This window comes from Papilio machaon, chromosome 21 (assembly GCF_912999745.1).
Source record: "Papilio machaon chromosome 21, ilPapMach1.1, whole genome shotgun sequence".
NCBI classification, from domain to species: domain Eukaryota; kingdom Metazoa; phylum Arthropoda; class Insecta; order Lepidoptera; family Papilionidae; genus Papilio; species Papilio machaon.
The window spans coordinates 4050900-4077140 of record NC_060006.1 but is presented as its reverse complement, the minus strand read 5'-3'; the positions used below and the strand labels follow the sequence as shown (position 1 = coordinate 4077140).

The 26241-nt window shown below is 32.9% G+C and overlaps 3 protein-coding genes across 6 annotated transcripts; all 3 read left to right on the top strand.

Annotated features, from left to right (window-relative positions):
* The first annotated feature begins 1128 nt into the window (after positions 1-1128).
* LOC106714604 (glutamic acid-rich protein) lies at positions 1129-11920 on the top strand. Of its 4 annotated transcripts, none has more exons than XM_014507684.2 (13): positions 1129-1257; positions 3343-3538; positions 6373-6980; positions 7171-7342; positions 8489-8699; positions 8976-9252; positions 9395-9495; positions 9593-9905; positions 10010-10201; positions 10606-10716; positions 10907-11058; positions 11136-11343; positions 11636-11920. In XM_014507684.2, the coding sequence occupies exons 2-13, from the start codon at positions 3349-3351 to the stop codon at positions 11831-11833; spliced, it is 2733 nt and encodes a 910-aa protein (XP_014363170.2). In that variant the 5' UTR covers positions 1129-1257; positions 3343-3348; the 3' UTR covers positions 11834-11920. The 4 variants fall into 4 exon arrangements, with proteins under 4 accessions (XP_014363170.2, XP_014363171.2, XP_014363173.2 ...); XM_014507685.2 differs by having other exon boundaries at positions 1129-1319; XM_014507686.2 differs by lacking the exon at positions 1129-1257 and adding an exon at positions 1343-1364.
* A 966-nt stretch (positions 11921-12886) lies between these two features.
* On the top strand, positions 12887-24483 carry LOC106707268 (condensin complex subunit 3). The gene is made up of 26 exons (XM_045683351.1): positions 12887-13185; positions 13303-13473; positions 13656-13781; positions 14131-14279; positions 14643-14802; positions 15185-15366; positions 15632-15826; positions 16030-16190; positions 16498-16688; positions 16962-17060; positions 17402-17473; positions 17725-17853; positions 18122-18235; positions 18657-18831; positions 19157-19239; positions 19916-20033; positions 20715-20800; positions 20890-21009; positions 21099-21266; positions 21824-21920; positions 22053-22121; positions 22562-22669; positions 23047-23184; positions 23508-23669; positions 24177-24381; positions 24477-24483. Exons 1-26 carry the CDS (start codon positions 13027-13029, stop codon positions 24481-24483), a joined length of 3444 nt encoding a protein of 1147 aa, XP_045539307.1. The 5' UTR covers positions 12887-13026.
* Positions 24484-25007: 524 nt separating this feature from the next.
* On the top strand, positions 25008-26227 carry LOC123722182. Its single transcript, XM_045683147.1, has 3 exons — positions 25008-25116; positions 25481-25575; positions 26158-26227. The coding sequence occupies exons 1-3, from the start codon at positions 25057-25059 to the stop codon at positions 26225-26227; spliced, it is 225 nt and encodes a 74-aa protein (XP_045539103.1). The 5' UTR covers positions 25008-25056.
* Positions 26228-26241: the final 14 nt, after the last annotated feature.

Below are 26241 nucleotides of genomic sequence, written 5' to 3'. Positions count from 1 at the left end.
GAACGATTTTATTTTAAAACTCATCCGGTCAACAGAAAAAATACAAAACGACAATGCAAGCTTTTGCTTTTAATTTGTTTATAATACAGCTGCAGCGTTTTAACTAAAATAAAATATTGCCACACTCAGAGAATCTCAATGAAGGACAAAAATCTTTCGAGTTTTCAAGTACGAGATTCCGTAAATCTCAAAAACTTTTTAACCGGCATTCAGTGTGCAACTTTTAGCTTTTCTACTGTTTGCCTCATATGTACGATATCTTCTGTACATCACCATTTTCTTATTAGGAAATGCCCTCTTTCTGTGCATCCCTTCAAGCCAAAAGTTAGGCAACGCATCTGCAATTGCAGATGTTTATGAGTTGCGTTACATTCGTTATTTCGGCGAATTCAGGTGGCCGCTTGCTCTTTTGCCATCTTATAATGTAAAAAAATGGAAAAATACATAGTTCACTTAATTTTGAATGAAACATTTCATTAATTTTGCCTTCATTAACAGCTGTAAATGTAATCATAAAAAAATGTAAATAAAATTTCTAATCTTAGCGATTACACATAAGAAGAATCTTGATGTCTTACAATATTTGAAGAGATACAATTTGTATACATGCCAAATAAATTTGAGACAAATATATATTAATAATGTTTATATAATACTAGCTGTCGCCTGCAACTCCGTCCGCGCGCAACATAAAAGCTTAATAGGGGTTTGAAAAATAGATAGTAGCCGATTCTCAGACATATAAAATTTCATAAAATCGGTCAAACCGTTTCGAAAGAGTATGGTAACTAAAATTGTGACATGATAATTTTATATATAAGACTATAGCATACTGTTTTAAAAAATTTAAATTGTACATCAATATTTCATATTTCAGTAATTGTATTTAAAGATGCCTTTTACAGACTTGCAGTTTTAAATGTTATACAGATTTATTAAATGTTATTCCTCCGATTTTTTATAAAGATCTGCACTAAAGCTGTCCCTTAGTGCGTACTCAGAGTGCGGTAGTAATTGTATTTCATCTTAATACGTAAGCATGATTAAAAATCAAATATAATCTGTTGATAGAAGCGATTCTTGTACACGCCTTGGCACACCTATTTATAAATTCAACAGGATTGTTCCGAACTCAAATACCATTGGTAGTCGCGGACGCGCGTTCAACGTTGCTTCTTCTCACAAAATAACTCGGTTATTAGTTCTAATCCTGACATATGGAAAATATGACCAGTTGATATATTGAAGTGTTATTCGGTGTGTTTTATTCAAGTGAATTTATTATTTGTACACACAGACACAAACACAAGTGGATTGACGTAAGAAAAGAGTATTTAAAACGTTACACATTCATCAGAAAGACTGTAATTAATATGAAATCTGTTACAGTTTTGTAAATAATCTATTTAGAAAATATTTACATGTTATGTACTTGACCTATTTAAGTTGAATTTACAGAAATTATCAATAACATAGTGCTTGTCCAAACAATTTTTACACTGCATCTCAATTTAAATTTAATCCATTATTTGGGTCAGCATTAGTTAATTGTTTATTCTTAAACAAACATTAACTATATATTTTAGACCCAATAATGTAATGATATCTACATTTATAATATTTAAAACAATAATAGTATTGGTAAACATGAAACGTTCATTCAAACGTAAGTCGTAAGACATTGTCTTAGGTATTAACACTAGGCAAATACATAATATTGTCCTTGCTATATTATTTGTGAGTATATAACAGTATCGTACAGCGGGATAAATATAATCATTGCCAACAATTCGCTTCAATCGTTCGCTATCACGTGCTATCTTTATAATGACTTGCTTCAAACTTTCTTGTTACGCATATATTTTACATCAGATATATAAAACAATTTAAATAATTAGCTATTAAATTATTTAGCTATGGCTTAAATAACTTTAAACTCGGTCATTCGCAATATAACTACGGATATTCGACGTTGACTTTGATGTGCAAAAGTTACAATTTAATTTGGCTAATGCTTACATTCATGTGATAAAGTCTATTGTAGTTAATATATTCCAACCCCGACATACTTTGCATAATTAATTAATCAAATCAAAATAAAAAGGGAATAGTATTTAATCCATTCTAATATTTAGTCATTATATTCTAAAATGTCATCAACGTTTTCGTTTTATTTCAATACCACTTCAATACAAGTACAAACAGTGCCAGCATAAGGGCAGGGCGCGGTTAAGCTACCGCCCAGGGCGTTCAACATAAAGGGGTGCCACAGGTCTGTGAATTACACAGTCTCACACAACCTCATTAACCTTCTTAAAGGCATGGTAAAAAGAGGGCGATAGTAGAGTTCAAACCGTTAAGTATAAGAATCCATTTTTTCGTCATCAATTATTTATCAGTAATGGCAAGCAGTATTATACAAGCTTCATTTTATTATACAGAAAGAAATAAGCGGCATTAATTTAAGACGAACAAAATAGCAACATAACAAAACAAACTAAATGTCTGGCTTTATAAATACTGACTTTAATGAGAACTGTAAAAAACTAAAATACACCTCCAGTAGCTATCCAAAAATAACTAACTGAGCTCTGACAGAAAACATGTAAAAAACATAAGTATGACCATACAGCAACAGTACAAGAAGGATTTTGTGATAATTTTTTGACATTGACAGGGGGGGCGCTAGTGTGCTGTCATAATTTAGTTTGACTTATGCCCACTGTCCTGACAGATAACTTTGTCGGTCTATACACATTGGTCATTTCAGCTTGATGTTACACGACAGTTTTTTTTACCTCGTTTCAAATGAAAGTCTAACCGTGGCTTTATGATACCAAAAACCCTGTTTAAGATATGTAACGTAATGTTACTTTTTGCAAAAAATGGCCAATAAGTTATTTCGTATTATTATAAATCTAATCTTTATATATATAAAAGAAAGTCGTGTTAGTTACATTATTTATAACTCAAGATCGGTCGAACTGATTTAGCTGAAAATTGGTGGGGACGTAGCTTAGAACTAGGAGACGGACATAGGAACTTTTTTATCTTGTGTGCATTTTTTTTATTCCGCGTGGACGAAGTCGCGGGTAAAAGCTAGTTTAGTATACTTGTAAATGTTGTAATTTTGTACAAATCGTAAATAACAAAGTTGCCTAACATGGATAGCTCTCGTTAATTGTACAAGAAATAATTTTTCGAAAATATTTTGGAATTTAAGACATTTAGCGTAAGTCACATGTAATTTATCAAGGCTTACACTTGGAACTGGGTTGTAATTTCATTTAAAGAGATCACTAGATTTTACAAACATTACACTTTATACTCCACTCTAAACAGACAAAGATGCCGATCGGTAACGTGAGCAGAGACAATAGTGCGAGACGCGACAGCTTCAGACCTCCTTGGGTCAAAGACAAGGATACTGAGGCCCCACCACCATGGACCCAGAAGAAACTCAAACCAGTCGAAAGTACGACCAAGACGATGGACACGTCAAAATCCGTCGATGAACCAACAACCAAACCGTTGAAACGTGAGTATTGACTATTAGACTTTCGTAATAGAAATGCTATGTAAAAGACGTATTAAAATGTTTGGTTTCTATAATATGGCTTTCGTTGCAAACGAGTTAATTGTGCAGGACTAACATGGTCAACTATCAACTGGATAAACTTATAACATAATGTTATTTAATTATTTAATAATTTGGAATATAGATTTAATGCAGATGAAGTGGCGTGCGACATCTATTTTCTAGTCATAAGATTAAAAGAACAATGCAACATACAACGCGGCTTTAGGCGCAGGCGCACTATGAACTTTTTGATGTGGAGCGTGTGGCGAAAATGTTTTCTGTTTGAAAATAAGATTTATGTAATTTTCTGTAAATTTAGGTCACACGTCTTAAGAGAAAAGTATTGACGTGCGACTGTTTTTCGACAAAACACGATTTTTCCATTTAGCTTCTCAAAGAATTTGAAACGCTTACTTATTTTTAATTTCATAAGAAACTAAATTATATAGATTTCATTATAAATTCGCGTGTTTTATAGATTAAAGATTTTAATCTATACGGGGACTACGAACAATGTTTATGTTTACTAGAATAGTTTTGACTAACGTTGTAATTGGATCAAAACTCCGGCGCACGCGGTTTACTAGCGCCAACAGTTTAAGGACGTCTTTTTGTTGTCTTGATTCGTCTATTTTTATCAAATACACCGACAGAGCTTATTAATTTCTTAATTTTCAATCAGTTTAAAGTACCAAGTGTTAGGATGTAATCGAATCGTAGAAACAAGATTGGTATACAACTTTGTTGCTAAAATTAAATGATGTTTTGAAAATAATATTTGTTATCGTTTTTTAACTTATTAAAGCCAGTCATATGTAATTTCATTCAGCCAGATTGTACGTATGCGTATTGTAAAAATGAAGAGCGCTAAATAAATCGACAACGCGCGTGTGGCAAGATTGTTTATTTTTCATCGACGCCACTTCGAAAGAGGGCTATATTTTAGAGTGCATATGTATGTAGGTTGATATATATTTACCTACATAGTGACGTCAACATCTCGCCCGAAACTTTGGCAGGGCACATAGATTTCGAACAGTTGACTTTAAGCGTTCATAACTTTGCCAGTCTGGAGTTTTGTGGCGAAACTGTGATATCAAAAAGTGCTTTCTCGAGATTATTTTTACCTTTTGGACGAATATTTTACTACCTTCGAATAGTGTTGTAAGAGAATTCTGAAGACGTGAAATAGATCACTTAGATCTATGTGATTTTTAACCACTCATTTGGTGTTATTCGTGTGTTGTAAAATTAAGTAGCTACCCTACGTCCGGTATCTGAATTTTGTAGGTAATACTTGTACAAATTAATTAAACTTTTAATTTTTATGTAAGCATGACTTGCAAAAGTATGTCGATATCAAGTTGTTTTTTGTTTATGGCAACACTGTCCTTAACCTTCGTATAAACATGACTGAAAAATAAAGATTTTTGATTGTTTTTTTCTATCCCGTAAAACTTTGGGACTTAAAGATCACTTATGTTTTGGAATGTTTGCTTTTAATATTAAAAAACTAATTGAAATGTAATATATTATTTTAATGGGTAATTAAAATTTCGCTGGTTTCGTAATGTGACGTATTTCAGAACGATGTTACTGTTCAAAGATATGTATTCGGAGGCGGGCAACGGGCAACGCCAACGAGATGCGATATTTTTAGAGAGGACAGACATTTTACAAAATATACCAAGTTGTCGGGGTTACGCTATGATTTATCAAAACGCGCTATGCGTTCAACGCCAAAAATAATTCAACAGCTTACATCTCACTCTTTTCTAATAAGTGCAATTTATAATATTACAATTTCCTAATAATAAATTAAGAGGCATAAATAAATAAAAAACGGTACAGAACGTGGAATAAACAATGAACATTAAAACAATAAAAAGAATTACAAATGCTATACTAACTTTTCGGAAAACGGGAAATAAGATGAGAAAGAAATCGTAAAGAATTAACAGGAATGGAGCACCAATGCTACATGCTCATAATATTATAAATGCGAAAATTTAGACATCCATCTAAATACATTTGTTTTTGTTCGCTCGAGTTTTGAACTGCTGCTAGTCTCTGATATGATGTAACCATGGTGAGGTTAGGTTAGTCCTTGCGCAAAAAATAATTCAATTAAGTCGTCATTTTCACACGCTAGACGTTGATAAACTGAACCTAAACTATTCCTCATAGTAAGTCCAATGTATCCAGTTTAAGATTTTATGTGTATTTTAAGATATCAATAAAAAATGTAAACTCCCGCGTTAATCTGACGAAGGTCGGCCATCTTGGCAGCGACCATGTTTATTTACGTGTGCAATGTCATCAAATGCACCTATACGGGGTCGCCACACGTGTTTTTAATTGTAATTGATTACATATTGTAAATCCAGAAAATGAACACGTATACTAATAGGCACTGTAGTAATTATAACGCACAAGCTGTCGCCCACTACTTCGTCCGCGCAGAATAAAAAAAAAACTTAATTAGTACCCTATGTATTCTTCCAGACAATGTGCTATGTCTATGCCAAATTTCATCGAGATCCGTTTCATGGAGATACCTTAAATAAACATCCAACCATATATCTACCTAAACATTCGCATTTATAGTATTAGTAAGATTATTCAGACCCAAAAGCGACCGTGCATTTGGTAATTAAGTGCAGTAATGGTGTACACGTTGAACTATACCTCTGGTTTCCACTGCCGAAACTCCTATACAAAAACATGTTTGTCTCAATGAAATTATAGATGATACACTTTAAATAATTGTAGTTGTATATTGTTATTTACAGCTGTACTAAAAAAGCAAACAACAATAAAAGACAAAACAGAAAACGGTGTATCTGATCAAGTAGAAGAAAAATTAATCAAGCCTTCGGCAGCAAAAGAGGCCGATAAAGCAAATAGACCAGCTGATGAGAAACCACGGTTTTCAAAATCTAACTTGAAAACTGTCAAAACAATAAATTCAGAAGAAAAGAACGACAAAGTACCAGAAAGACCAATTTTAAAAAGTGTTAAAACTATTGATGATAAAGCTAAAGACAAAACTGTTACTATTATAGATCAAAAGCAACCCGATAAAAATGGTTTAAAACAGAACAACTCAACAGTCGATAAGTCGACAAATGGAAAACTGCCAACTAATTCCTTAAAAAAAGACAGTAAACTTACTGAAAAACCCGTAGATAAAGCGAAAGTCGAAGTAAAACCTAAATCAAAAGTAGAAGAAAAGGTAAAACCATCGGAAAATTTTAAAGTAGAGGAAAAGGGAAAAACTGTTGACAAATCAAAAACAGAAGAAAAGACACAAGTAGCAGCCAAATCTAATATAGAAGAAAATTCCCAAGACAAGACAAAAATGGCAACCAAACCACCTATTGAAAAGCCTACAGCAAAGGTAAATCTCTTCCCTCTTGATCTTTTCTACATGTTCACTTCAGACCAAAAATTACGTCCCATAAAAAATTACTTGAAAATGCTGCAGCACACATTTTGATTAATATCATAGCTATATCATTACTCTTATTCAATTTCCAAACCATCTAGGCCTCTATTATTTATCAATCTTTGAATAATCTTGCTTCCAGCTTCCTCCCGCGCCACGAAAAGCATCTTTACAAAAAGCACCATCAAAAGACGAAGTTAACATGAAGAAGTGGCGGGACCCACTGCACGAAAGGGTGAAAGAGAACATAGACAAAACACTGGCAAACGAAATACCTAAAGGCCACACACTAACCAAAAACGAGAGCTTGAGAAGTAAGTAAACTTCAATATTTAGCAAACTAATCCTAAAAACTAACCCTATTTTAGTCTAAAAAAAATTATTTCCTCAAAGGGTTTTGGATTCTAGTAGGTGTAGTTCTAAGGCAGTAGGATTGAATAACCATCTAATTTTACCTTGACTTAGTAAATAGCTAACATTGCCAAGAATTATTCTACTACTCTACTCTATAATTTCTTCCGTTCAGATTCTTCATCAATTTTAAACGATGTGGGTGTAAAATTCTATGCTTATTTAGTTTTATTTAAAGATTATACTGATTTTACTTTATTAATCATGCTTATTAAATTAGTTCATTTCATTTCATAAGTAAATATGGTCTATTTTCTCAAAAACGACAACGTACCTTTTGTGAATGTTGTAAAGACTGTAACAAAAGTACACACAAAACGAAATCGTAATTTCGTCGAAAATATTTAACTGTTTGTAAGTAATCTTTAATAAACTATATACGTTAACATACAATTGACAATGATTACTTGACAATAATGTCTTACGTACGTCATATTTTCCGTTTGCTGTCTCATTAGTTGAGTTAGCTCGCTATTTCAATCCTTTACCTTTTGATCTCCTGAGCGCTAGACAACGTTTGTGGTCTAAATCTGGTCTGAAATAGTCGCAAGCAGTTCCGCGTGCGTCGAATGCGTGCCTCTCTCGTTCAGGTGCAAATGCACAAGTCAGTTTACAAACCAACTTGTCTCTGGTCTGGTGATCTTCGGAATTTAAACTTTTGTGCATTCGACCATTATTATTTTGTGTAATAGAAACTTTTTTTTTGTCGATTAATGTTCGATATACGAAAATGCCTGATTTAAATAACGACCTTCATTTCAGAGGTATGAAAATTTAATATTTTTTCTATGAGTTTTTTAATAGACCATAAAAATATTACTGACTTATATTTACTACAATTATATATTATTTAATCTAAAATAATTTAATCTTTCTAGTTAATAATGTCAATAGATAATGTAGTGAAACTACTTTATAATTAATTTAATACCAAATTAAATAGTGTGGCAAAAACTCGTTTTTATTGTTTTTATTTAGGCTATATGGAATGACTTCGTAAACCCTATAATTGTAAATATTTAGTTAGATGTCTCATCAAATTTGTGCAGGTTTGCTGAAGCCCACACCTCCTCCAATGCCGCCACCGCTGCCACCAAAGATGCCTCCTCCACCGGAATTTAAGAAGTCGCCCCTCGATCCAGTTAAATTGAAAAAAATTGAGTCACTACGCAGTAGACCGAGGAAGAGGCCTGACTGGAGCGACATGATGAAAGAAGTTGAGCAGGGAAGGAAGCTTAAACATGTCGTCTGCAATGATAGGTCAGTAGATAGATTTGTTAAATACATAAAACAACAACTAACGTAAAACGAACCACCAGCTCACCTGCCGAACTCTTTACGTACTAATATCGTCGAAACTATATAGATTAAATTCCATTCCTTTTTCGATCTTAACATTTTAAAGACGTCTAATAAGATTGATTTGATGAACATAATTAGTGTGAATACTTAAACAACGGTAATACAATATAAGTGTATGTAAAAAAACCTGCTAAGCTAAATTATTATTAAGTACTTCGTTATATTTGTTCACAGATCAAGCCCTATCATCACACGATCGGCAGTTGTTAAAAACAAAGGCCAATTTATCTTCGAATCCGAGAAGCCTAACTCACACAATGAGCTACTGAAAGAAATTTCCAAAGGCATCAAACTTAAAAAAGTCAAGTGCAATGACAGGAGTAAACCGAATTTAGAAGGTTTAAGAAAGTTCAGAAGACAAATGACTATAGAGGAACAAGTTCAAAAATCGATGTCGCAAGCGAACCTTGCCGCTTCACCATCTGGAATTATTGTACCAGGAGTAACAGAAGTCAGTATGTTGTGCTAAATCCTAGAGCTTAGAAAAAATAATTTCAGTAACATATGAGCTTGTGAAATTTCCCGAAGTATCAGTACACTTTTTTATAAATTACGGTTAAATGTTCAATTTACAGATTAATTAAAATTTTCAGGTCCCTGCCGCCGAAGAAGAGGATATTGATGAAATGGACGACATTGATAAAGTCAGAGACGATCTACAATCAACGAAACAGCTACTTGCGATTGAACTAAGGTTAGTAAATACGTATGTGAATTAACGTGACGACAAAAACCTTTTTAATGGTCAAGGATACAAGTATTAATACTAATATATTAATAAATTCTATTAGAAATAAAGAAGTTCAAGAAAGAGAAAATAAGCGCCTTTTAACAAGAATACAAAATCTTGAAGCTGAATTGGCAAGAGAACGTGCTATTATAAAACAAGAACAACACAAAACTGTTATATCAGTTACCGATGCTTACGATGAAAGACTCGTGAATAATCTAAAAATGGAAGTGGAAAAAGCAAAAGAAACAGCTGACAATTTGGAAAAACAATATTTAGAAGCGGCAGAAGAAAGAGATACAGCACAATCAGAATTAGAAGAAATGAAGAGAAGAAATGCTGAACTAGAAAAGAAATTAGAACAAGCTCTATCGGTACGAATCATTTTACTATAAAGATTTATATTTGTAATAAATAAATTATTAACAATTATACGCTATCCAATGCTTCTAACATCTAACCGCTTTAAAAATTCCAGGATAAATATGAAGAATTGTTAGCTTCTGAAGAACCTTTGTCATTCTACCAAAAGACCCAGCTCGATATAATAAGACAGTGTAGGTTATTAAATATTGATGTTAATTCTAAGGAAGCCGAGGAAATGCGACAGAAAGCTGATGCTAACAATAATCTTGCTAACGCTTCTCTTACTAACTCTAACAACGATGAGGTAAAGCTACTGATCCCGAAACCGCTTTGTATTAAACATCATATTTTTTTAAGATTACTCTTAATTTAAAAATAGTTAATACACTTAAATTAATTAATCTAAGACCAGTCTTTGATTAATAAGTCTGTTTGTATTCAGTTTAACGGGTATTACTCTAAGTAGAATCTCAGAGCTAACTTCCCCCCAAGCTTTTCGTCCTGTTCTTCTGTTGTATTGACTATAGTAAAATAAAAATTATAAATCAATATTAAATAAAAAAGGTATTAAAAAATTGTAAAGCACACATTAACCTCAATTTTAAAATAATTTTCAATAACATTTTTAACCAATGAGAAAGGCATTAATTATCCTAAGTCTCATCTATTATTCAGAAAATACATTAAAATAATATGGTTTATTTTCAGGGTATAATGCCGACGAGCGTTGGCTCCAGACGATCCAGTCACGCCATAAAGCAGCTTTCCGTAACAAAGGATGACAGCTATGAAGAAGAGGAAGAATCCGAGGATGAAGAGGTATAATTTTTTACTTCTTAAAATGCCACAGGCTATATAGATCGAAAATATGCATGGATACGTCTAAAAAGAGAGTAAATTCAAATCTCACATACACATTGTCTCGACTCTCCGTAGGGTAAAGGGAAGGGAGACGATGGTGGTGATACCAACTACACAATGGCCTGATTATTGTTTTGTAAAATTGCAGGAAGAAAGTGAAGAGAAGAAACAAAAGCGATTAGAGAAAGAAATACGAAACATGAGAAACAAGATCTCACATTTAAAGCAAAAGCAAGACAATATGAAGAGAGAACGTATGGGGTATAAGATGGCACTAAAGAATCAACAGGCAGCACTTAAGTAAGCATAAAACTGTATACAAAATTATAGTACAATGATTAAACATTTTTTTTAAAACCTTCATTAAACTATTACAGGGAAGAAAAGCGAAAGTACAAAGAGTTAAAGCGCGAAGTAGACAAGATGGCAGCAATGATGAAAGAAGTAGGATCAGATGAAGAAGAAGAGGAGGAAGAGGAAGAGGAAGAATCTGAAGAAGAGAAAAAGAGTGAGAGCGAAGAAGAAACAGAAACCGAAACAGAGCAGGACACAGAAAGCGAAACTGAGAGCGAAAGCGAACCAGAGGTGAGAAAAAATAAATATATTCGACATACTATTGATTTATCGAATCATAGATCTATGAAGTAAATTGTACTTTTTTTGTTGAATTTGAAAGAAATACTACTTACTGACTAACATTTGAATCGTTCATTTAATTCGAAATTATTAGTATGGTTAGGTAATAAGTTATATTGGGCACTAATTGCCAGCTTTATATGTAAATATAGAAATATTTCAAAGTGCAAAACAAGTATCATTATTAAAAGTAATATTACGAAATTAAGAATGTAATGGCTTACCTTTTTTGCAATTTCAGGACGCGCCCTTACCAAACAAGAAGGATAATCTCACAAAACGTCTCAAGAGGCACGAAACTAGGGTAAATGCTTTGAAGAAAGGCAACGCACTCCTCATGGCTAACGTAGATCGACTTAAAGACGATGTCCTCAAGCAAAGAGAAGAGTCCATGACATTACAGAAGGAGCTAGACTCACTAATAGATGATCTAGAATAAGTAATTGCGTGCTTTCTTTGTGATATGATGGAAACTTCGAGACTTTACACTACACAGTTAATTCATTGAATTGAATTTATCCATTACCTATGGAATTAACATTTATTTGTTACCTATTTATATAAACAGTTAGGTAATTTAAAGATAATAAGCTTTCCTAAACTACCTGCAAACATTTTACGCAAAATAAATGTGACAATCTTTCTTTTTTCAAAAGTTTAGTAATTAAAATCGTTTTTATGTAAACAATATACATGAGTTATAATTAACATATTAGACGAATATAATTTTTTCTTTTTACCCAAGTCTAGGTTTAAATTGTCACAAGGTTTTTTTGTTGGTTTTCATTAGATACACATAGGGTATAGACTCAAAGTTGTTTTTTTACATTTTTTTACATAGAAACTCACAAAAAAGCGGGACTATATTTCTTAAATACGAAAAATCCCACCATCTCCCGCTATATCAATTGATCTTTATTGAGCTAACGACACGTAACATTTACACTCATTATAACACATACAAGTACTATGTGGTAATACTACGGACGCCTTCCCTTAATATTTGTGCTGTCAAAATGCACCTATAAGAAAATATACGTTATTTAAAACTAATTTTATTTTATAGATAGACATGTATTACGATTTTTTAATTTGTAAATAATTTTCGCATAAGTTGAGTTTTACTATTAATTTTAATTCTAATTATAATCGTGATTGTACTAATCAGCCAAAGAAAACATATTAAAGATTTTTAATACTTAAATTTGTTTTATTTGAACAAATAATTCTTTCATTCTGTTTTTAAAAAAAGTTGAATGTAATCCTGCATATCTCCAATGCACGGAATGGGTTTTAATAGGAACTTGCTCACTTGAAAACCTTCCCCGAGCTTACAGGCCCCAAGTCGCCTTTAAAGAGTTAATATTTGGAAGAGTGCCGGTACTTTCCATTTTCTATGTATTAATTCTGTTTTTTTTATTATTCATTCAACTTTAATTATGGTAACACTAAAAACAAAAAGTCAGAATGTTCAAAAGTTGAAAATAAAACGGTCACGTCAATTTGAATTTGACGTATCGTTTAAGAAAGGATTTGATTTGAAGGTGTATTCAAAAGTTTTAGATATTCTTAATCGGTTTGCACAATTAATTGGTTCGGTTTGTTATACAACTTTAGTTATTAGAATTAGTGATGGCACCATCGGATCCTCAAATTCCTCAAACGATGCCATCGTGTCCAACACCAAATCCACGGAATATCCCTGTTATGTTCAAGATTTTCCAAAATGTTCAATACAATGTTGTTCAACACAAAAAATACGTTAAGGAAATGACAAAACTGTATAAAAAGGTACGTTTTTTTTTAGTTCTGTATAATTTATGAAATGCTCAAATGGGCAATAAGCGAGTAAATTTTCTTTAGCGTCTGTTGATCAAATTTTGTCTTTAATTTTTCATAACTTCACAGACTGAACAAGATGCATTCCGAGAGAGCTTCAGGAATGCCCTACAATACTTATTTACATTTGGAGACACCAGTGCTAATGTAGACAGAGTTATACAATTTGTTGCGACATTTTGCACGAGCCTGGATGATGAAGAAGAATTTCTTATGTTCATATTTGATATCATTTTCGATGTAAGTATGTTCATCATAAAAACTTTGTTTTTTTTTTTTTTGTTTCTTGCAAACCTTGACTTGACAGACTTTACATAACTCCAAGGAACATTGTGATTTGTGGTTGGAACTAATTGTTAAGGGGTTCTACTGATAGTGTGATGAAAAGTCTGGTATGTTAAAATTTTATGTTTTTCTTTTAGTTTCAATGTGTCTCCGGACAATCTGTAAGATATCGTGCGAGCCAGTTACTCGCTACTGTGCTTGCTGCTCTGGGTAATGATGCATCTCTTGATGATGATCTTTGTGACAAACTACTTGCTTCACAGGTGATTTAAATTTTATTTAATCTATATAGCACATGTACTACTTTATTAACGGCAAGCATCTGCAGTTCCACTTGTGAATATCTATGGTAATAGTAAATCTGCAGCTTTTTTGTTAAAATATTATTTGTTTTTAATTTTAAAACATTTTTGAAGATATATAATATTGAATTGTAAAACATCCAGTAATATTTAATTATTCATTAGGGTTTCATCCATGCATTCGTTCAGTCTGTGTGTGTCCAATGCTGAATGTAAGCCTCTCCCATTGATTTCCCTTATGTCGTTTGCCAAAGCCTTGATCAGGGCTGTCCCGTGAGCTTTAATTTTGAATATAAAGTTTTTTTAATAGATGCAAAGATTACAAGATACTAGAGGTGCTGTACGGTGTCGGGCCGGTCTGGCGTTACAGCGCCTCCAAAATCCTATGGATCCTGATGATGAGGTAACCAGAGCGTACCGATTCCATATGAGCTGTGACCCTAGTTCTTCTGTTAGAAGGTGGGTATTAATTAGTGAGATTCCAAATTCCTCTAAAAAGTAAAAATTAACCTTATGTATGAGCAAGAGTAAAACAAATGAACCTTGTTAAGCTGGAGTCTAATTGAACGAGTTTTTCACTTATGGTTATTTTCAGTTGGGATTGGGCTATGACTTGCTTATAGAGGGTTTTCACTTATCCAGATTCAACCGTATAAAACAACCGTTTAAAATTATTACTTGATTAGGGACTGTAACTAAAAATAAGACAATGAAGCAACGGACTATTTTTGTGGATTACTGGAAATATTTCTTGTTGTATTTGTTATTACCATTACGTTGTTGTATTTTTTTAAAGAGACTTACAGTTAAAAACATTTTCAGAGCGATAGTAATGTCAATAGCAAAGTGCACTCGTAACGTACCGTTTGTGTTGGAGCGGCTCTGCGATGTGGACGAGGCGGTGCGCCGCGCGGCCTTCCTCTACATCTCCGCTATGAATGTTACACAGCTTAGAGTCAGACAGAGAGTGCTCACTCTTAAGGTAAGTGATAATATTTATGTTATACTTTTCAATGGTAAGTGTGGAAATTTTGCAGCCATTATGTCAAACAGCAATTCAAATTTAATTTAAAGAAAAATCAAGGTTTGATTACATTATTTTAATTTGCTTAAGACACTCAGTGTTAACTAAATACTGTATATTAATATAAAAATTGTTATAAATTTGATAAAGATCTAATTTTACTCCGTCATAGGAGAGGAAAAGATGGGGTAGTGGAGTTGGTAGCGAGGAATATCGAAAAAAAGTTTGTTTAAAATAATAAGTACATGACTGAATTTTAATGTAGGCTATGTTAAAGAAACACAACAAAAAAACGTTTATATTATATTTTTTTGATTCTAATTTATTAATTTTTTTACAGGTGGGACTTACTGAACGTAGTGTAAGAGTACGTCGGGTGGTAGAAGAGATCTTAATACCAGCGTGGTTGAGTTCATTTGAAGGCAACATAGTACATTTGTTGAAAGCTATACGTTTAGACAACGCCCTTGATGCTAAAGACTCTCAGTATGTTGCTGGCAAACTACTGGAGTCACTTTTCAAGTAATTAAACTTTAATAATATTAGAGTATAAAGAAAAAATTTAATAAACAAACTAATCTATTAATCTATGCTAATGCCACCTACGTAGGCTAAAATGTATTTTAACCTATTTTCCAGACTTTTCTCTATTTCTTAGCGATGTTTCTTATTCTTAGTAAAGTTACTTTATAATTCTATACTTTATTTTCTTTCTTTAAAGTAGAATGAGTACTTGAAAGATAAAAAGATATACTACTGAATATAACAGATATTTTAACTATTTCAGACGTTTACCAATATCAGAGTTATTGGAATGGCTGCCAACAGACAAGACTATGAGGCTGATTCCCGCTGAGAAGTTGAACAAGGAGACGGCATGGTACTGGCGCCATCTTGCGGAACATTTACAGAGTATCGATGATGATGAGACATTGCAAACAGTGTTGCCAGATTTAGTTGTACTTACCGGATATATTAGAGCGTGAGTATAAATATTCTATAAGTATGTAATATAAAAATATGTAGAAAAAAATAACGGTTATCTTGACTTTTTTAACACGTTCTATTTCGTACGAAAATTATCTTATTGGAATATAACGTATTAAAACATAAATGCGTATGCACGGAACATAGGCATAAAAACCATGTCGTAAATCTGCAATATTTTCTACTTAATTATTCTAGTATAGTAGAGTCTCCAAGCCCTTCGGAATCCGAAGATCCTGTCGGGTTCAGCACGCGGCAGTACGTGCTGCAGGAGTTGGGGCTGATGCTGCGAGTGTACGATGTATCTGATCCCGCCGGCAGGAGTTCTTTACAGGATCTTATCGCCGATGTACTCACTGGTAAGGAAGTTTTTACTCAAATGCTTTTAGCTCATTGTAAATAGAGGTGATACACCAAATATGTGTTATATTTTCCCTCAATTAAATATTCTTTTTTGAATTTAATTATATAAAATGTTACTAAACAAATATTCAATATATGAGTTTTTTTTTCCAACAAGTTAATGAATCTTTTTAAACATTCTTTCTCTAGACTCTAGTAGAAAGCTTTAGTAGCTGCTATTATACTATATTTTATGTATAGTTCGGTATGCTGTGCCCTCTAACAATAATAGGGCAATCATAGAAAAAATTATAATTTTTCCAGGTGACTATGGCCCGTTAAATCCAGAAGTACTGCGTGCATTCGTGATGGCACTAGAGTTGGTAGTTCCTGACGTGTCAGCGCGTATGGAGGCCGTCAACACTATGATATCGGCACTACGCGACCCTGAGGAGGTGGAGGTGTCTCCAGCTCCACTACCTCCAGCTATGGAGTGCACGGAGGTCAAGTTGCAGGTGTGTATTTATTGTTAGTTAAATACAAGGTCTATTAGATCTTGTAAATAAAAGTTCTCGTAATATTGTGACTACAAGCCGTATTGAAGAATTGTTTTTGTAATTTTGAATGAATCTTAGAAAAATCTTTGTTTTGTCAGTTTTTTGGGTATGTTTGTACGTCCGTTCTATTTTATTATGACCTAAATGGCTTGAATTTTCATGTATTATTCCTTGGAGCATTAGGAATATATAGGTTTATTGTTTTTTTTAATTAACCATTTTGTTTTGCAGAGAGCTAGATTACGTGTGTCTCTGAATGTGGCAATGGAAGCGCAGGAGGAGGCGGTCAGGGAACAGAACTACGCTCTCGCCGCGGAATGCAAAGCCAAGGTAAGTTTGATTCATTTATTTAAATAGATTTTATGTTGTTTAATTACTCGATCTAAATCTAGTAAAAACATAATAAATAGTCTATGTATACTTCCACATTATGATCTACATGTATGCCAAATTTCATAGAGATTCTTTGAGCCGTTTAGGAGATACCTTCAAACAAACATCCATCTAAACATTTGCGTTTATAATGTTAGTAAGATTGTGTAATTTTATAGCTCTAATTCAATAGATTTACCTTAGGTTTATGACACCAAAATTGCTCTATAAAACATTTTTTTAACAGGGATTTTGGTCTCAGAAACCCACGTTTAATCTGGTTTGTTTACGTTGTTCAGGTTGAAGATATACAGAAAAAGTTGGAAGACTTAAATATCCAACCTGCACCACCACCGCCACCCATTTTAACAGTAAGTTATAAATATTATGTTAATTATTCAATTTAATTTCTAAAATTTCACCAATGTAACTAACAAAATGCCTAGTTTACATTATGCCAGTACAGTAGCGCTGGCATACAACTGGACGTAAACCAATCATAACTTTTATAAATTTGTTTAGATCAATTTTTTTTTCTTTTAAATGTGTTTATAATAAAATACACACATATTTTTATTTAAACACATATTTTTTAAGTGTCATTATATTTTGTATTTTCTAGACCATCAAAGAAAGTAAAACAGACGAAGCCACATTGAATAAGTGTCTCGTTATATTAAATGCTGCTTTGGATACGCCACAATTGACAACATTGACGCCTATTCTACGGATGATATTTAAAGAATTAGAGGTATGTGTATTTTATTAAATTTCATATTTAGTTATTTTAATTTTTAGACTAATTTGAAGTGTTATGATTCTATTGACATCTCTTTTATTATGTTTGAAAAAAAGAAAGAGAAACATTTGTTTTTGTGTAAGAGTGTTTAAGAGCAATGATATCCCACCGTGATATTCATATCCTTGCGTAATTGACTTGCAAATTTGTCAATTTTTAAAGACAACAGTCGTTACAATTTTTCTATTTATAATATTAATTTAAAATTTATTTTTTCTAGGTTGAGATATTTAAAAACATTGAAATACAGATAAACGCTCTAGAGACAGTCGCACTGTATGCGATGTTAGACAAAGAGTTTGCGAAAGAGTACAAATCATTTTTCTTTGCTAAAGTAAGTAAAAATTTATATAACAAATCATATTAATAAAAAACAGCAGTTCGATAGACTTATCTGCATTAATACTGAATCTCATTTCAAAAAAAAAGATCATCAAACTTGTACTAATTTCTCTAAAATTTATAACACTTCAGACAAATTGTTAAATGATAATAAAAAACATGCCAACAAATAACAAATATATTTGTATAAAAACACTAGCTGTCGCCCGCGACTCCGTCCGCGCGCAGTTAAAAAAAAATGAAAAATAGATGTTGTCCGATTCTCAGACCTACTGAATATGCTCACAAAATTTCACGAGAATCGGTTAAGCCGCTTCGGAGGAGTACGGTGACGAAAACTGTGACACAAGAATTTTATATATAAGATAATTATTTTTATTATTTGTTAATTTAATTAAAACTTAATATTACAGTTAATAGACACAAGTAATGAGCCCTTAGTAACAACAGCTCTCCGTTGCGTTATGGATTTACTATGTGTACACGGAGTCACAGTATTTGATGACGAAGCGGATGCTGCCAAAGAAGATTCTAGAATGAAGAAGAGGCGTACCACTAACCGTACTATTGAAGATACTGAGGATGAAGGTAAAAAAAATACAAGAGCAATATTTTATCACAATATTAAATATCGCCTAATTTTCTAAGTATAGTTTAACAATGGTAAGATATTTTTTTTAAATCGGTCCAATTTTTGGTTATTTAAAAAAATGGATAAAATAAAAAATAAACATGGATGTTGACTGTGAATCTTAAAAATACACAAAAGAAGTTTTTTGTTGTTTTCTAATACCGTTCTCGAAAACAAATATTGTCAATAATTAAAAAAAAAAATTATAAACCTTAAAAGATTTAAATTAATTTCATGAAGGCAATTTAAATGATCGTATGATGTATGTTTTTTTTTTTTCAGAGAGTATATCTGAGTCAGTGCTATATTTAAGTCCAACACACAGTACTGTTATAAAAGTATTACTGCAACTAATGGACAGCTCAGTAAGTTGTAGTTTTTATGCCTAACATCTATATCACATTGTTGCTAACCCTTTAATTTTCTTTGGAAGAAATAGAGATAGCAAAGAGACAAAACACTTGAAATTCACTTTTAGAATTTAAGAGCCTTAACATAAAAAAACTTTTCAAATACATTTTAGCTTAAACGTCACTCCTTTTATACCGTGAATCTAGCGCCCGGACAGGACTGTTGATAATAGAGATTGAAACATTATTATTGTGAAATACAATATTTATAAACATAATAGTAATGAGATTGAATGTGGATGGCTATAAAGGTGGAGGAAGACCAAAGAATGTATGGATGGATTGTGTGAAAGACGATATGCGTAAGAAGGTGGTGAATTCAGATATGACGGCTGATAGAGATGTATGGAGGAGTAGTACATACTGTGCCGACCCTCCATAGGGATAAGGGCAAGTTGATGATGATGATGATCTATATTAATAAATGATGAAGTACTTATAACAAAAGCATTGTGGTGATACATATTTTTGGTGAAAAATAACACCATGTTAAAGTCAATAATATGAATCAGCGGTCAAAGGGTTAAAAGACGTTTTAAACTAAACACTGTCTAACAGTATTTTTTTGGATTAATACAGTTAGTGTTAATTTTTTTTAAATTACAATTAAAGTTATCAATATTTTTTTCAGTGTGCAACATTTAGACTTATAATAGTTGAAGGATTTTGTCGACTCATTCATCTTGGTCATTTGGAATCCCCGTCTATACTGAGCAGATTATTGTTGCTGTGGTTCAATCCAGCTACAGGTTAGTTAAACATTTATTAACTTTACTAGCTGACGCCCGCGACTTCGCGCAGAATTAAAAAAAAATATGTTCTACATCTAAGCCAAATTTCATCGAGATCCATGCAGCCGTTCTGGAGATACCTTCTAATATTCATCCATCCATACTTTTCAAGATTTATTTCATTTCATGTCCATGAAGACTGCAAAAGAATACATAATAATGTCTAAAATACATTGCGTAAAAGTAGCACATACTTAATATATTCTGGTAAACAAGGGTGGGAAAGAGCCCCCGCTAGTAAATCTGTTCTTCCATGTTTTCGACTATATTTTAAACTAGCTTTTACCCGCGACTCCGTCCGCGCGGAATAAAAAATAGAAAACGGGGTAAAAACTATCCTATGTCCGTTTCCTGGTTCTAAGCTACCTGCCCTCCAATTTTCAGTCAAATCGATTCAGCCGTTCTTGAGATATAAATAGTGTAACTAACACGACTTTATATATATAGATTATGAAATAACATATAACATTAAAGTTTAATTAGTTTTAGTAAAAAAATTATAAAATGTATGTTTTAAGACGCGGAAAATAGATGGCGCTTTTTTCTTCTAGAGTCTCATTCGGTTTTTTTTTTTAATTAAGGTTACGGTTATTAGTTTAAAATGTTTAAAGTAAACTAAGATTTGCATACATTTTTCAGCGGATGAAGATATGCTGCGTCAAATTATCGGAGTTTTCTTCCAAACCTACCCTATTAGTGTTGACGGAGCCCAGGAACAAATACAGGTAAAGACAATATAACCTTTATTATATTTTGTAAATAAAAACTGCATTAATTGAATCAGTCCAGGGAATAATTTAGATATTTATTCCAGAAAGCAACATTACCTACATTACGAGCGTTAGCTAACGCACCTTCATCCTCGCCTATTGCTGAAATAGATCAAGAAGCTGTGGTCCGGTTTATCGTCTCACTAACGAGAGTTAACCATGAAGTATGTATACATATATCTGTAATATATTACATTCAAATTTTATTTATATGTATAGATAGATGTATTTCTTAAATGTGTTCTTGTTTTAGTTAATTGACAGTCAAGGCGGGATGGCTGTCACGCTGTGCGGCGCGCTGTCACGCTGCCCGTCACGGCCGGAGGCGCCGCTGGCGTGTCGCGTGCTCGCGCTACTGTCGCCCCCGCGTGACGCTCAGGTCGCTGCAGACCTCGCTAACACGCTGCGGGATCTCATAAAGGTAATTGAAGTCTTGAGTGATGGCTAACAGTGTAATGTCACGCCCCTCGCGGGACGTTCAAATGTTTTATTTTTGCTAACACGCTGCAGATAAGTCTATGTATTTGTATACCAAGGTGGAAATAAGGTGGAAAAGGTTGCCCATAGACATCCGCAATTGCAGAAACTTTGTCTATCTTTAATCGACGGAGGACGCGACGCACAGAAAAAAGTATATATCCCTTTCTTATGAGTCCCCTTCTCCGTCAAATACACTTCTTAAAGACTATAATTAAGCCTCCGGCATACACTTTTTGAAATGTTAAAGTTTGTGCTGATCCCACTGACGCGTTCCTAAATTTTGTCGATTTAATGTGAAATAACTGTCACGCTGTACGCTGTACTGTCGTCACGCTGTTCGCTGCACTGTCACGCTGTTCGCTGCACTGTCACGCTGCTCGCTGCACTGTCACGCTGCTCGCTGCACTGTCACGCTATTCGCTGCGCTATCACGCGGCGGTTACGGCGCTTCCTGCATAAAAGTATTACATAGATTTTAATTTTTCTTTTGGTTTTCAGAACCTGACGGAAAAGCAATCTACACGTAACTTAATGAGATATCTTGGCTCCTTAGAAGCTATGGAACGTTCCTCCTTGAATAAGATATCTACTACAGGTGACAAATTAAATATTATATTAGAATCACTTATTTTTATGTTACATTTGATAATCATTTAAAGTATATTTTAAAAGATTTATTCAGGAAAAATAGGTGTTTTTTTTTAATACAAATTTTGTCTTTCTCCAGTTGCATCAGAAGGAACATTTCAAGGTGAAGACAGTTTAACTCAAACAAGACGAACTACGACTTCATTACGTAAGTATAGAAAAATAAATTATTAATAATCACTTTATAGAGAATTTTGTGAGAATTACAATATTTATATGGATTATTTTAATGAAGGTAAATCGCGTTCTTTCTTGGATCGAAGAAGACGTTACCCCAATTTTGTTCTAAAGTGGTATTTATGTATGTTGATATATGTAATTAACTAAAAGTAGGAATAATTTGTATTATTATATAGCTAGTTAGTTAGATTTGTAGCTTAACTTTTCCATTTTGGTATTTTAATGTAGTATTAATCTTATTTCATTTATATACAATGATATTAAAAAAAACTTTGTAAGTAACCTATGTGTTCTTCCAGAATATGTTCTATATGTGTCAAATTTTATCGAGATCTGTTTAGCCATTGTAGATGTACCTTAAAACATCCATCCATCCATCCATCTAATGTTATCTGATATCAATGACAGCTCAACCGATTGGTCGCAGTACACATGTTGTTATTAACGAGACGCTCGAAGAAGAACCAGAAATCGACGAGACATCGCCAACTGAAATGCCTTCTAAAATCTCCCATGGTAATTATACATAGAAAATAAAGTACTGTAATATGCAGTCAACTTAGCTATTAAAAAATAGATTTTTTTTTTCACTATTTTTCCATCCATTTTTGATAGAACGTTGTAATTAACTGGCTTATTAATTCTAAAAACATAGTAAAGAACTACAAGGGTATTTGACCCGGTGAGCATAAGTCGAACTAAATTACGGCAGCTCGAATTAATATAAAAATTTAGTACGTAGCCTATATGTCTTCAAGACTATGTTCTAAATCTGTGCCAAATTTGATTGAAATCCGTTAAACCGTTTTGGAGATAGTACCAATTATCCATACATACATCTATTCAAATTTTCCTATTTGTAATATTAATATAATTTATTGGTTTGACAACAGTGCCTGAACATACAAACATCAGCATTCAATCAGCTAAAAAGTCAACTGAGTCTGATAATAGTCCTGGTGCAGATCCTAACGAGGTTCATTCAGACAGCAGTGGAGTATCACCTGTTAAGAAACCTAAAGTTGCTAAAGGTATAAAAATTAAATTTATAAAGATAAAAAAGTTCCTATGTCCGTCTCCTAGTTCTAAACTACCTCCCCATAAATTTTCAGCTAAATCAGTTCTACCGATCTTGAGTTATAAATAGTGTAACTAACACGACTTTCTTTTATATATATAGATTTTATTTAAAATGTATCTAAAATTGAAAAAGGTAAATTTCAGTGATGTGGTTTTTTCATATGAATAAAACTTTAAAAATTATAAGAAGAAAAATTATAACTTTTAAGTTATTTACATATTGAAAAAATTTTAATTACATATTTCACTACGAACTGATATCTTTTTGTATTAGGAAAGAAAAAGAAGTCAACAAATAAGAGAACAGAAAACAGTAACACTGAAAAGAAGACACAGAGCAAAAAGAAGACTAGTAAAGAGAAAGAAGAAGTAAAAGAGACGGAAAAAGGCATAAAAAGGACTAGATCGCAACGATCTATAGAAGATGTAGACAGAGGTAATTATTACAATGAATTTCCACTGCTGAAATACTTGTACAGAAACATATTTCCTTCCCTTTCCATTCTCTTTAAAAAAAAAACAGATATATATTTTTTGTCTATGTGTTCCAAAAAGGAAAATACACCGTTAAGTTATTTGAAGAAAAAAAAAGTGAATTTTTCATAATTATTTTGCCTTATCAGCTCACTATACGTCCCCACTGAGGGGCTCTGAGCCTACCCTAAGTTAGGGGTGACTAGGCCATAGTCAACCACACTGGTCCAGTGCGGGTTGACTTCACACATATAATTGAATTTCTTCTTAGATATGTGCAGCATCACGATGTTTTCCTTCATTATAAGAACGTCGGATAAATGTACATATGTAAATCGAAAATCACATTGGTACATGGCGGGATTCGAACCTAGGACCTGCAGATTGCAAGTCAAGTGCTTAACCCCTGAGCCACCGACGCTCTCGTCCGTGCGAAATTTTGCCTTAGATTCTTCATAATTATTTATAGGAAAACAACAAGTATCCAAAGGTAAAAAGAAGACATCGTCCAAGTCTCCATCTCTTTCTCCCGTGGACGATCAAGACAGGTCTAACGTGAGTGTGAGAAGGACAAGAAATACGCGCTCCTCCACCTCAACTTGTGAGTCACCGTCGAGTGGAGAAAAGAGTGACAAGAGTGATAAGAAACAAGAAACTAAAACAGGTATTTACCAGTTTTATATAAATATTAAATATCTGAAATTATTTGCTTTATTAAAGAATTTATTGTTTATTAAGTGGAATATTTTTATTTTCTAATTACTGTTAGAGTTTAAGTCATACATGAATTGCATCAAATATCCATATTTACTTTTATAGTCACCGTTAAAAATGTTATTTGAAATGCTCCGACTGTTTCCTTTTTATAATATATGAGTAACTATTAGCTGAATTAAAAAAAAAACTTAATAAGTAATCTATGCGTTTTTCCAGACTATGTTTTTACATCTGTGCCAAATTTCATTGAGTTCTATGCAGCTGTTCTGGAGATATTTTTAACAAACATTCATCCATCTTAACATTTATGCATACTACTAGCTGTCGCCTGTGACTATATCCGTGCGGAATTAAAAAAAACGTAACAAGAAGTCTATGTGTTCTTATAGCTTATGTTCTACATATGTGCCAAATTTTATCAAGATCTATTAAGCTGTTACGGGAATATCTTCTAACAAACATCCATCCATCCATCCATTCGCATTTATAATATTAGTTGAAAATTTAACTACGATCTGTCAGATGTTATTTTTAGTTTGTTTCAACTTAATTTATTTTCTATATTTAATTTATTTGAAGCAAATCAAGATAAGGTATCAACACGCAGTAGCGCCGCCAGCTCACAAGATTCAATGTTTGAAGATTCAGCTGACGAAACGCAGCTTCACACTATTGTATATGATAAAGAAGTTGTAAGTAACAAAATATTTCTCTCTTTTGCATAATAATCTTTTCAGATATTTTAATCTTTTTTCCCTTCCTACCATTTTCTTGTAAGGAAATCATGTGAAGGGAAATCTTGACTACTTTTTGGGAAGCCCCGGCAACTTAATTGTAAAGATTTACTTGAAATAAATACAATTTTTTTTTTAAGAAGGGGAAGTGGATTTGACCGAGGAGGGGACGCATAGGAAGGGGGAATGTCCTCTTTCCGTGCGTCCTCTCCTCTGTCGATTAAAGGTCCCCTCCTCCTTCAGTCGAATTCAGATGTCCGTTTGCTCGTTTGCCACCTTATGATATAAAATAAAAATTCAATTTAAAAGTGAAATGTTTTAGGTGCAATCTCTTCTAGAAGATTCTAGTGAATTAATAGACGTGAAACAGAAGTCAGGAAATGTCACCATACCAGAGACACCTAGCGGGAGTGATGAGTAAGTTCTTATTACCATAGATAACTATTGCAATTGTACATGATTTGACATCCCTTTCATTCACTTTGTATAAACTGAGACAACAATATGTAATACAATTATTTATCACTAGCTGTCGCCCGCGACTCTGTCCAAGCGGAATTAAAAAACTTATCTATACAGCCGTTCTGGAGATACCTTCCAACAAATATCCAAACATCCATACACCCAAAAATTCGCATTTTTTATATTATTAGGGTCTACAATTAAATTATGGTTAACTAGCTTTTACCCGCGACTTCGTTCGCGCGGAATTAAAAAAATGCACACAAGATAAAAAAGTTCCTATGTCCGTTTTCTGGTTATAAACTACCTGCCCACCAATTTTCAGTCAAATCAGTTCGACCGATCTTGAGTTATATATAGTGTAAATAACACGACTTTCTTTTATATATATAGATAATGTATAATTTCTTTTTTTTTAAAATAGTGAATTTACAATCTCACTGGGCTTTGTGCAATGAACTGTTTAGTTCAATTTATTTAATTTCATTAATTTGCTTTTCTATAATTTTCTTTTTAAAATTGTAATGTAATTTTCAGTTCGGATTCTGAACCTGAACCTGTGGTACCTGTGAAAAGCAAAGGAAAAAGTAAAGGAAAAAAGAAATGATAAAAGTTTATTAA